A 12,338-nucleotide genomic window follows, 5' to 3' on the forward strand; every position below is an offset into this window, starting at 1 on the left:
ACATTTATGGTGTTTTAAGGAAGTGTCACCAAGGTGAATATTTAGGACTGAGTTATACTGGTTAAAAAGAAGAGCCAACAACAGCATGGAGGCAGAAGACGAGGAGGAAGAAGGAAATCTTGCTGCTGCCCACTCTCCTCAACTAACTGCTCACCAGAAGGAGGTCATCACACAGCTAGCGTGCATCATCCCTCTTGCCTTGTGCTAAAAGTAGCATTGCTGGATTTGACTACAGTAGCATCACAGATACTCATTTTTAACTGCTTCTTTTTATTATTGAAGAAATTATGAGGATAGACTTAAGCTGACAACCTTATTTTCCTCCAACAGTGATGTGTTGGCATTTACATCAAAGAAGTTTAAACCAAGACCAATTCTGAAAAACCCTTTTACTGCACTTAAACAGATATTTGCACAGATATAATCACTACGCCATAGAATTTATCTTGTTTATAATTATAATTTATAATTATTTTATGCAATAATATAGTGACCAAATCTCTGTACGGAGCAACATTACCTTCATAGTGCAGCTTTTAGCATCACCCAGAAGTACTAAATGCAGTCTGACCCCTCACTAAGTATCAGCAATCTGCAACGCACAGCAGCTGTCCACCTGCCCAGTCTACTTTGAATTCCTTGAAAAAACATTTTCTCCAAAAGAAACTCTTATTCTTTATACAAATATTTGATGAGTGGTACCTCATCTGCAATTAAGAGGTGCTGATAATTATAATTCCCTTTTTATACTTTCATCCCGTCAGACCCGCTGTTTATAAACAAAATTGCATTTCTGTATCTTCATATATGAACTGTATCCAAGAAACTCCACTCTCACTAGCGCACAGCAGCCTCATATCTCTACATACACCACACTGTATTTACACAGATTTCAAAAGAATTCAAGCAGCTTTTATCCTGCCCCAGTAAGGGATAAGAAGACTAGAAAAATACACACAGATTAAGATCACTTGCACTCAAATGACGTAGGTTAGAATATCTAACAAAAGGCACAGCTGTAAGAAAGAGTAAGTAAGTGCACAAATTGCGTTAGTGTCATTAGAAAGTGCACTGGATGCTGCAGATGAGGGCCAAACTCACAACAGAGAAAATATTAATCTAAAAGCTGAAAGAAAATGAGGTGCAAAAACTGACAACCTACACCACACCCATGTTTTCTCCGAGAAAACCACACTCAGACCAACACCTTTCCATATTTATCACTCAGCTGCTCACATTTAATTAACTTCAGAAGTCATAGGTAAGATATCTATTACAAATTGTTCTTGGGATACCAATAAAACCTATGCTGTGTGATTCCTATGCATATCACATCTCAAAGCAGGATGGTTTTTTAGATACCACCTGCCCTTTTAAATTCTTTTTCAGTCAAAAAATTAGGGTGCTCTGAGCTTTACACTGGGCATCAGTCCCTTGACTTTTCATTTGACCAAATGAACAGCTAAAGCATACTATAAGAAAAAAGATACCTTCTACAAAATCATATAGCCTTGAAGAAGGTATTTCCAAACTTAAGAATCTTACATTTACTGTGAAAGAACAGAACTGGAACATACAATATTACCAAATACTTAGGGACACAAGTGGAGATGCAGACAGTGAGCCAAGTTGAAGAAGGCAGCTCTAGAGCACACACTGTTTTTGTGCATCCTAGAGTGACGAGCGCTCCTAGACACCCTCAATTAAACAAACAGGTATCAAATCAGGCCCTATAATTTTTTCTAACCCATCAACCATATCTTAGCATGTATTTCTGCCAGCTGATTCTTATCCAAATTTAGATCACATCTACACAGTAGAAAAGATTAAACTCTACCACATAATGACATGATTATAGAAAAGAGATTTCACCTTCAACCTAAACAATTCAGTTGATGTTTCATTATTCCTAGGAGGTACATACATGCAGCAAAACCATGTAGAAAATAGCAAACACTGCAACGATACATCTTCACAAAAGAAATGTCAATTAATTCTAGCTCAATTATCTTCTTCAAGTTTCTCCATTCTTTTTTTTTTTACTGGAATTTAACTTTATCCTTGCAGAGGTCTAATAAAAGTTTGGAGGAGGAGCAACCTTTAAGTTCCTGACAAAGACTGAACATCATACTTTGATTTGGGAAAAAAAACAGGAGGGTACCACATTAGCATATTTTCTATCTCCCACCAGACCAGGTTGCCCAAAGCGCCATCCCATCCAGCCTGGCCTTGAACACCTCCAGGGATGGGGCATCCACAGCTTCTCTGGGCAGCCTGTGCCAGGGCCTCACCACCCTCACAGGAAAGAATTTCTTCCGAGTATCTAATCAAAGCCTTTTAGCTTAAAACAGCTACCCCTTGCCCTATCACTACCCTCCCTGACAAGGAGTCCTCCCCCCAGCTTTCCTGCCGGCCCCCTTTAGGTACAGGAAGGCCACTATAAGGTCTCCCTGGAGCCTTCTCTTCTCCAGGCTGAACAACCCCAACTCTCTCAGCCTTTCTTCATAGGAGAGGTGCTCCAGTCCCTTGATCATCTTTGTGGCCCTCCTCTGGACTCTCTCCAATACCTCCATGTCCTTCTTGTGCTGGGGTCCCCAGAGCTGAACGCAGGGCTCCAGGTGGGGTCTCACGAGAGCAGAGCAGAGGGGGACAATCCCCTCCCTCGCCCTGCTGCCCACGCTGCTTTTGGTGCAGCCCAGGACACGGGTGGCTTTCTGGGCTGCAAGCGCACATTGCTGGCTCATGTCGAGCTTCTCATCAACCAACACCCCCAGGTCCTTCTCCTCAGGGCTGCTCTCAATCCATTCTCCACCCAGCCTGTGTGTGTGCTTGGGATTGCCCTGGCACAGGCCCACCTCTCAGGCCTGCCCAGGTCCCTCTGGATGGCATCCCTTCCTTCCTGCGTGTCGACCGCACCACACAGCTTGGTGGCATCGACAAACCTGCTGAGGTGGCACCTGATCCCATTGACTGTGTCACTGACAAAGATGTTAAACAGCATTGGTCCTAACACAGAGCCCTGAGGAACACCACTTTTAATTCTACTCTTCCAGTTAGCCTTTCCTTGTGTTCTTCCAAGTAGCATCTTGTATCTGTACAAAATCTTTCACTCACCATGTATCACCTCTATCACTCCAAACTCCGAATCAGTTTGCATGTGGTTTACATCAGACCACCAACTTCACGTTGGCACACACAAATCAAAACCTCCTATTATCCTCCAAAGATCCACTTATGGACATACCACTAGTAATATCACTTCATACTCTGTTAGTTAAGTCCGTAACTGAGAAGAAATCTAAGAGAGAGGGGAGCCATTCCCAAAAGTTTTTGTCAGTCTGCTTTGCCTAAATAATATCCTCCTCCTCTAGGATTATAATGGGTTACAGTAAAGGAGTTTATATTAAAAACTTTCCCGTAAGTTATTGCTCCAGATGATCAAGTCAGCAAACCTTAGAGAGAAACAGATCAGAAACAACTGCTCTGAACGCTATTTTGTGGCACCACCACTTTGGTATATTGCAGAAGAACATTCAACAGCACCAGCTGGTTCAGGCTTATGACGTGGGGGAACAAGGAAAGGACTCCATCTCAGCACAGACAGTGCTCCGCAGGCAGGCTTCTGATCAGAGGTACAAACTATGTCTGAAAAGCAGCCCAGACATTTTTTTTTTAATGCTCGCATATTTGTGCCAACTGCTGCTGGCAAGCCAGATCAGCTCACTGATCCAAAAGAGAATAAACCCTCCCAAACCCCCTCAAGGCTAGTCTTACACTAATAGTTACCACGCTGTTGGGTGATCATTAGACACTGCAAGAGGTGGGGTAAGAGTCCCGAGCCTGTGGAGGGGGGGAAAGCAAGGAGAGAAAGGAATGGCTGCCTATTTCTGCAGCAGCCTCAAGTTAGATCACACTGGGTGTGTTGTGAAACTGCCCTGAATCCCCTTCACTAGGTGCTGCCGGAGGAGCACTGGGACCAAGCTGTAAGAGGCAGGAGCCACTACCACCCAGCCCGGGCGGCAGTCCCCGCGGGGCAGTTAGTTAGTAGGTCAGGTAAAGCACCTGTCACCGAGCACTGATGTATTCAGCTGCAGGTTTGCAGGACTGTCTCTCACTCCCTGTGTGCACAACAGCAATCACTCACGTAGTCTTAATGGGTTGTTACTAAAACAGAGAGATCTCAGGTCACTGGCTTGCGGAGGTTTCAGCAAACTCGTCTGGCTGGCTTCACTTACAGGTGGCTGGAGCCAGGAGAAACGGATGGGCGGCAGCGACAAGGCAGTGGCCACACAAAAGCTTTTTCAAGTGATCTTGACATACTGGGGCAAGGAGGGGAGACAACACAGGAAACTCTGCGCCCTTTTATATTCTTTAAATAATGAGGCCGTCCAAACCACACATAGTACTCAAAATATGAGCAAAACATTATCTTCATGTTCTGTTTTTTCCCCTTTTCTCTGCCCTTATACTTCTTAACAAGGGATCAGCATTTTTGCTGAAGAATTAGTATCTTAGGAGGTGCACAGCATTACCAGATCTTCAGGAAGAGTACTTTAAACCATCTATGACAATCTGGGAAGCAAGAAGCGGATCTTGCAGCAGTTGAACTCTGTGATCTAGTTCTGAAGGAGTATTAAAAACATTATAGCAGTAATGTCTTTGGAAACAAACACAATTATAGAGTCATTCCTCGACTGGACTCCATCTAGACTACAAAGGCATGATTCACCTGCGGCTTTATTAACGAGATTTCATACATCCGTTCTGCAGAGCCCAGAAGAAAATGAATAGATGATCTCTGTAAGGTGCTGGAAACAATTTATATTAACTTCAAAGTGCTAGGAAGACTTTGAAAGTTTGCAGTATTTTGGGAATACTTATTAGCAAGCACAGATTACAAATGATTGAGGAAGCATGGCCATTAAGTGCTGGCAGAGAGTCACATTTGCTAATTACACCAGAGGGCCATGGAAATGGGTAGCCACCGGCTGCCATTGACAGGGAAAACATTTCATCATACATTCAAGCAAGTTCATGGCAATTTTGCATATTTCAAAGTGATGAGTCTGAGTTTTAGCATTTAAAGAAAGAAATTTTAGGGAATTCAGGAAAATATAGATTAAGTACAAATTGGAAAAAGGTTACTGTCAACCAAACAATTCTTTCACACAACTTGACAATGAGAAAGGAAATATAAGGGCATTATTTGATGATTTCAAGTTCATCCCAGCCCTGCACATTATGTTGAATGATGCTCCTCAGTTCAAGAACCATAAGCTATCTGTGAAGTTTCTAATACAGGGAAAACACACTATCTACTGATTACTAATATCTATCACATTAAACAATATTCATTATAAAAACCCTATTCTTACCTTGAGACATCTCCCTCCCCCTCTTTTTCTGCACAAAAGTGTAACCGTCAGTTGAAGAATTAACTCAACTGAATTTTGTGTTATTTTTGAGAAAAACACGTTTCTTACGTTTCCTGAAAGATGCACTTTCTCCCATTCTGGTGAAAATGAAAGGACATTCGCATTTAAATAGTGTAACTATACGATTGCCTTTGAATACTCACAAGCAAACTCAAAACACATCAGCTACACACTCACAACTAGCCATGGTACACAACCACAAGAAAATGCATTTTTAACACATACTCTTTCAAAAACAAAGAAATTTATGCCATTTCAGACTTATTTTACATTAATCTGGTACAATACAAAGCATTGCGAAGAGCAAGCATTTTAATATTCTGTTTCTTGAATGCCACTTTGAATTGCTTATTGCTAATCCACTACATTTTTTTTGCTTTCTGAAGAGGAATTTGATTATTCCCCAACAGTGAAATAATATACAGGCTTTTAAACTGAAGAGGAAATCTATCACATAAAACAATTCATTACATCGACCCATCTAGTTTTACTAGATGTGTTAATGTTTCAGTAAAAGCTAAATGTAAGGGTCCTACCTGTTAAATACCATCTTAAAGAATGCACACCCAAAATTTCTGTTAAAGTGCTTCTGCATTAAAGGTTGTTTCCACATCACTATAATTTTTCAAAGCATTGGAGGAAAGAAAAAAAAAAAGAATAAAGCTCCTTCATACAAAGCTTTCTGCTTATGAAAAAACAGAAACAAATGGAAGGAGAATATTCTAGACAAAATCCACCTGTCTTGGCAATGTTGAATAACTTTAAACCATTCATGCTACAATTACTTGCAAGCTAATTTGTATGATCATAAAACAGATGAACACTAACTTGAGGGGGAAATTCTAAAATTAAACTATTCAAAGAATTCCCGGTAAGCTGAAGCACTCGCAGCATTTGCAGATCTCAGAAACACCAGAAAGGAGAGAGCAGTCGCCTTCCATGGCAGAGTTCTTGCTTGTGCAGCAGAACCCTCCATCTGCAACCAGTTGATAATTTGTACCACACTAAACTACATCATCTTCCTGTATTTCTACACGGCTAACCTCCTGCTGTATTTCACCTGAGGTAGGTTTCTACATGGCTAACGCTTCCTAAACACATTTTTTAAAGGAGGTGGGAAGCACAGTCAAGAGAAGATGTCAAGATGAAAGTTCCAAAGGAGTTGCCAACTGAAATGGGCAGGGGATGCTGCTGGGAGAAGGTGCCACAGAACAGGAGGGTGTGGTGCAGGATGCCAGGGACAGGGAACACACCTGCAGTGAGCAGCCCATTGGCGAGACAGTGCAGCAAGCCAAAGCCAAAGCAACAGCAACTTCTAACTAGTTGGGGCCATGCTACAAATTCAGGCAGCCCATTAGCTGTATGCACGGGACCAGTGCCGTTCAGCCACGTGGCTGAAGAGATGGCTCCCTGAGACATCCAGGTGTTTGCTTTTTTTCTGAGAAGCTCCCTATCACATATCCCGTACATACATATCCCTACACACATACCCCATACTTCTCCCAGGTCTCCAACACACGGGTGCACTCACTCAGGAACACCCAAGCAGCAGCAGGGAATATTTAGGAGGAATGCGTGCATTGAGAGAGAGATGATCAGGTGTTCAGTGAAAGCACAGAGAGATGGGAAAGCTCCTGCATGGATCAAATAGGCATACACAATTCCCTATTAACTGGGGAGTGATTCTCAGTCATTCCCATTTACTGCACATAATAGGAGATGGTTGCTAGTAGCAAATGGATGGAACGTGTAGAAAGACCATCTGAACTGTAAGGTGATGGGGCACTGATTCAATTATAGAGCAGTCTGAACAGAAACCTTTCTCACTCTGTAAGACAGTGCATTATTCATCCCAATATAATCCTATGGAAGTCACATGAGCATCAGAAGAAAAGATTAACATTTATTGACTGACGTGTGTGCGTGCACGCGTGTGTGTGTTCTGAAAGCAGAAGAAGGGTTTCACACCCTATTAACAGATCTGCAAACTTCAGCCCACCCCATCTTGGTTTTATTTCATAGACTAGCCCTGGGGATCACGCAAGAGATCATGCAATGTTAAGAGAACAACTGCTTTCCTTCCTCCACTTTTTCCCCTGCCTTAAGCCTAGGAAGTGATGTATGCACTTATGCAAAGAATATTAAGGTTGCAAAGGTATACCTATTCGGAAGACAGATACAGAGCTAGAGGGTCACTAAATTACATCATAAACAAAGAAATGCCCTTCGTAGCAGAGAAGATCCCCATCTCCTACCTCTGATGTTTACATATAATTTTAGATTTTGAGAAATGAAATCCTGAGAAAATGAAAGTATGCTGTACCATGCTATATTTTTCTTATGAGTTGTAAAAATGTAAGCATTGTAAACAAAATCAATACATTAACTAAATTAGCATATTTGGAGGATTTTACCGATTATGCTATTTCAAGAAAAACAAATTCCTGCTATTTACAATGTTTGAAGGAAGCCCTGAGAACACTTGAGGTGGCAGCAGAGAAAGCAAAAGCAGATTGCTGAATCCCCAGTTTGAGAAGGTCTACAAAGTTGTGCATGAGGTAAGGCCTGCAGGAGGGGAAGAAAGGGAAGCACAGGTCAGACTCTCCTCTGCTCTTCATTAACAAAGCTGGGAAACACCTGAACCCATTCCCTAACTCTTCTCTTTTGCACCTTGGAAGAAAACAGGAAACGAACAGGAGCCATTTTGTACAAAAATGCCAGTCATATCATATCATACCAGGCTGTAATTTTTTCAGAACTTAAAATACAATCTCCATAATTTATCCAAAAGTAAAAGCACCTTTCCACGAACCAGAAAATTCAGTTCTAAAACTGCTATGTACCACATTCCTCCACAGCCACAGCCATGCAGACCACACACACTTACACGCTTTCCAAGAAGGGTGCTTTCTCAGTGAAACTGATGCTGAACCCAGTGTGTACTGTGGGCCAAATAAAAAACAAATTCCTAATGTCTGCTAATTTCTTATATCAGCCTCTCCTCCTCTTCAAGTTTTGCCTGAGCTGCAAACTGTTGTCAATTTTAAGACTTATTTGAAGCTGAGCTCTTTCCAGCAGTTAGAAGAAAATCTAAACTCTAAGGGCCTCACCAGATCGAAATCATGCTCCATTCAGGTCAGGTTACCCCTCCCTCTGCTCTATGCGGGAATCTGTTTCAAGAGCTTATCCTTAAAACTCCTCTCACCTTAAAAACACTAACCAACAGCTTAGAGGTCCTACATCCTACAGAATTATGCTCCAATAATCTCACTTCTTTAAAGGACATCTAGGGAAGGTACGCAAACAGGTCCTGTCACAGACTGAGAGAATAAAAAACACGACAGCCTTCAAAACTATTCTAGATTTCAGATACTTGGGTCAACAGTGAAAAATGTTCTTGTGGACACAGGAATATGTTGCTCTTTCTTCCCTGAACATCTGCCTACTGTAGGCTGCAATGCCAAATGAAGAACATTTACTCAACTTTTTCCTATTATGGAAAAATAATAGGATATTCCTAGGATAGTAGAGTTTTACCTCTACTATACTGAAGAAAGGCATATATTATCTCAGTTTTTAGGGAAATTCTTGTCATAATATGACCAACAAGTCAACACTTCCAACATGCATGCAGGAGAGATTACAGCATCAAACATTTGCATAGTGTAGGAAAGCAGATTACAGAAGTTAGCAGTCACACTGTCCCAATTTACAAGGATACACAAAGCACTTCAGTCTCTGAAAACTAAAAAATAAAATTTTCCCAGTGAAAGTGACAAAGAGTTTTTCCTTTCCCTTCAAAACTTGTTTGAAACAATCAAGCCTCTCAAACTCACGAGACAGAACACCAATCAACCATCCCCTAAACTAAAAATTTCTATCCTTTGCCATTGTAAGTAGTCATCTAGCATTACTGCTCGATAAAATCCTACCTTATATCTATTTCATCTGAGTCTTACACTGGGTCAGACATCACACAGAGTTTAGCAGAATTAGTGAAGTCTATGTATTCCTGAAGGGTCTTTGGAAAGGTGCTGCTACCCTCTTTACTGCAAGAACATCGTTTTGAACAAAATATGCCACCCATTTTCTCAGATCAATTGGTCCAAGTTAAGACATACAACTTCTGGAAAAACTGGATTTTGTGCATCTTCAATGGCCCTCTACAGGCTTAAAAAATAATAGGAAAACCACTCATAGAATTCAGTACCGAAGAAGCTTTAACTAATATCATAACAGGCATCTAACTTCAACTGTAAGATTTTGTTTTACAACCATAATATTTAGCAGATATCCCCAGTTCATACCACACCTGAAAAACAGAAGTCTCAAGACTGCAAATACAATTGCACCATCAATCTCCTGTATGTAGACTTACTTTGGGATAATGTTTCAGACTACGAATATAATCTAAATTTGAACTTTCTCCCCATAGCAACATTTCTAAAGAAGAAAAATATTTCCGATAAATCATATGACAGTCATGAACAGTCTTAAATGTGTACATCTTATAGCTACAAAAGATACAATGTAAGAAAACTAGAAAGAGAAAATGCAATGCACAAATAGCTATACACACAGTACACTTCATAACCAAAACACAATAAAATGTAATATAAAAGCATTCTCTCTCACTGCGTATCCCAGGGGCAACCAAAAAGACAATTTATGAATGCTATCTGCTTCTTGTACCCCTCCAACAATATATTAGCAAAATACATGTATTTCAAATATAGAAGAAAAAGCCTTACTCTGCTATATCAAGATATCCACAGGAAGCAGCTGCATGTAGAGGTATCCAGCCTTCATTATCTGGTTGATTAATATTTGCTCCATTTTCCACCAGAAACTTCACCATATCTACGTTATCATCTATACAAGCCTATAAAAAAAAAAAAAGATTTAAGAAATAAGTTCACATTAAAGCTGTTCTACAATAATACACATGTTTACGTAACATATTTAGGAAAAAAATAAGTATGTTCAGGTATGATGCGGGAGTGAGGTTTATTTGTTGGGGTTTGACAGCAAGACAGGAAGATTTTGAGAAAAAAGCAGTAGTTGTCACAGATTTGTCAAAAAATCCTTAAACGAAAGAATTCAAACAGAGTTTAACAAAACCAATAATTATGATTTCCTCAGGTAAATTTGTTCTATTTTTCTGAAAACCCATTTACAGTCACCAGTACAACCTTGTTCTCCTGTACAAAGGGGTTCCCCTTGTAAAGCTCCCTCACAAGTCCAGCTAAACCAACTATGCTATTACAATTGCCAACAGGATCACCACACCATGGAGCAGAATTGTTGTAACCAAGAGATGGAGAGCAGTTTTGAAAACAATATCATAACATGGTTTTAATTACACCATAGAGGAGACTAGGGAGCGTGGAAGGGGATGCGAGGCTGCGCTTCAGCAATACCCTGATGTTTTCTACCGCAGCATGCTCTATACCACCATACATCTTGCAACAGCCTATTAATCACTGTATTTATGAACTTCCTTGAGTATCACTTCAGCACATGGCAAAGATACTATCGTTTGTGCACACACTACCATCTTCTGTGCACATATCCTAATTACCAAGGCAGCAGTGTTGCACGGATGCAGAACTACTGCCGCTCTCCAGATCCCCATTGCTCGGCTGCTATTTTGTCTTTCTTCTCTGTGTTTGAGTATTTTTCTCACAGGGTGTTCAGTATGTTTTCTTGCCAACTTCCATACTGCTGCCCTTAAAAGGGCAGAGCAACACAGAGAAAAGTCCCTCTGCATTTCAGGACGGCAAGGACGCAAAACAGCTAGACCCCACAAGACTGGCATTATTTTTTTTAGCTTAATAAATCAACAATACTACAAAACCAGAAGGCTGAAACGAGAACTGTTATTGTCAGACTCCTAAATACTTCTAGAGAATTATTCCTCTAATAAAAATGCAGCTAAGGTGTAAATTTTCCTTTTTAGAACAGTTCTACAGAAACAAATACTGAAAATTATATATTTTTGTACTATTGCAAAACCCACAAACTTCCTTATTTAATCATCCGTGCTTTCTAAGACAAATCCTGAAGCTTTCCTTCATTCTGTAGTGCTGAGGCAACAGTTACAATGTAAGGGAGACGTGTTGCTGTCCTGTTTAATCAGCCCAGCAAAAACAGCAAGGAATTATCCCTCTTTGACCCCATTTGCTGTAGCAGGGTATGAACTTTAAGGCTTTGTTTAGAATGCAACACAGAACTGTTTTAACAACGAGCCTCATCTGGACTTGTTCATCCATGCAGTTTCAGCTGGGCTGTAACTAGACTGCAGTAGACAGCTTGCATTATTTGTTCTTCAATTAAAAACAAAAATACACTCATGTGTAAACATAACATAAACCTGAGTCCCCTTCCTACCTTTCCAGGTATTCTAGAAAAGTGCCCTCTTAAAGGATTTTTAGAAATCATCTTTTTAGCCATTTCCATCCCTATAATCAGCAATTCTTTTAATAACTGATGTATTACCCTACTCCAACAATAAAGACTACCAGTTCCTCTAGCACACTGTCTTCAAATTCTTCCACTTACCATCAGCGTACAACGTTTACACGGTAGTAACAAGCTCTTAAAAAAAAATAATTGCCTCTCTTTGCAAATCATTTTGTTACTTAGAAAAAACGGAACTAAGGGCAAGATGTCGTAACAGTTCAGGAAGAGAAGAAATTCAAGAAACACTGATGTTTACACTTAACTGAAGCAGTAACCCAACCATATTTCACGCATGCAATACACCTAGTTCTTCTGGTGAAAGTACCAGTTGCCTGACCACTGATATCCTGTGTATATTATAATATCCACCAAGTAATCATATGCAAAATATTTTTTATCAGAAAAACTTAGAATTTCCTGAGCACTTTTAAACACAGATCT

The 12,338-nt window shown here is 40.4% G+C and overlaps 1 protein-coding gene across 6 annotated transcripts in view; it reads right to left on the reverse strand.

Moving 5' to 3' along the window:
* PPP1R12A (protein phosphatase 1 regulatory subunit 12A) overlaps positions 1–12,338 on the reverse strand; it is a 130,098-nt gene that overhangs the window by 74,508 nt on the left and 43,252 nt on the right. For all 6 annotated transcript variants that reach the window (XM_040554021.1, XM_040554056.1, XM_040554043.1 and 3 more), the window contains exon 2: positions 10,187–10,317. In XM_040554021.1, coding sequence (XP_040409955.1) covers positions 10,187–10,317 — 131 coding nt within the window. The remainder of the gene's footprint in view (positions 1–10,186; positions 10,318–12,338) is intronic.

Source organism: Cygnus olor, chromosome 1 (assembly GCF_009769625.2).
Source record: "Cygnus olor isolate bCygOlo1 chromosome 1, bCygOlo1.pri.v2, whole genome shotgun sequence".
Lineage (NCBI taxonomy): Eukaryota > Metazoa > Chordata > Aves > Anseriformes > Anatidae > Cygnus > Cygnus olor.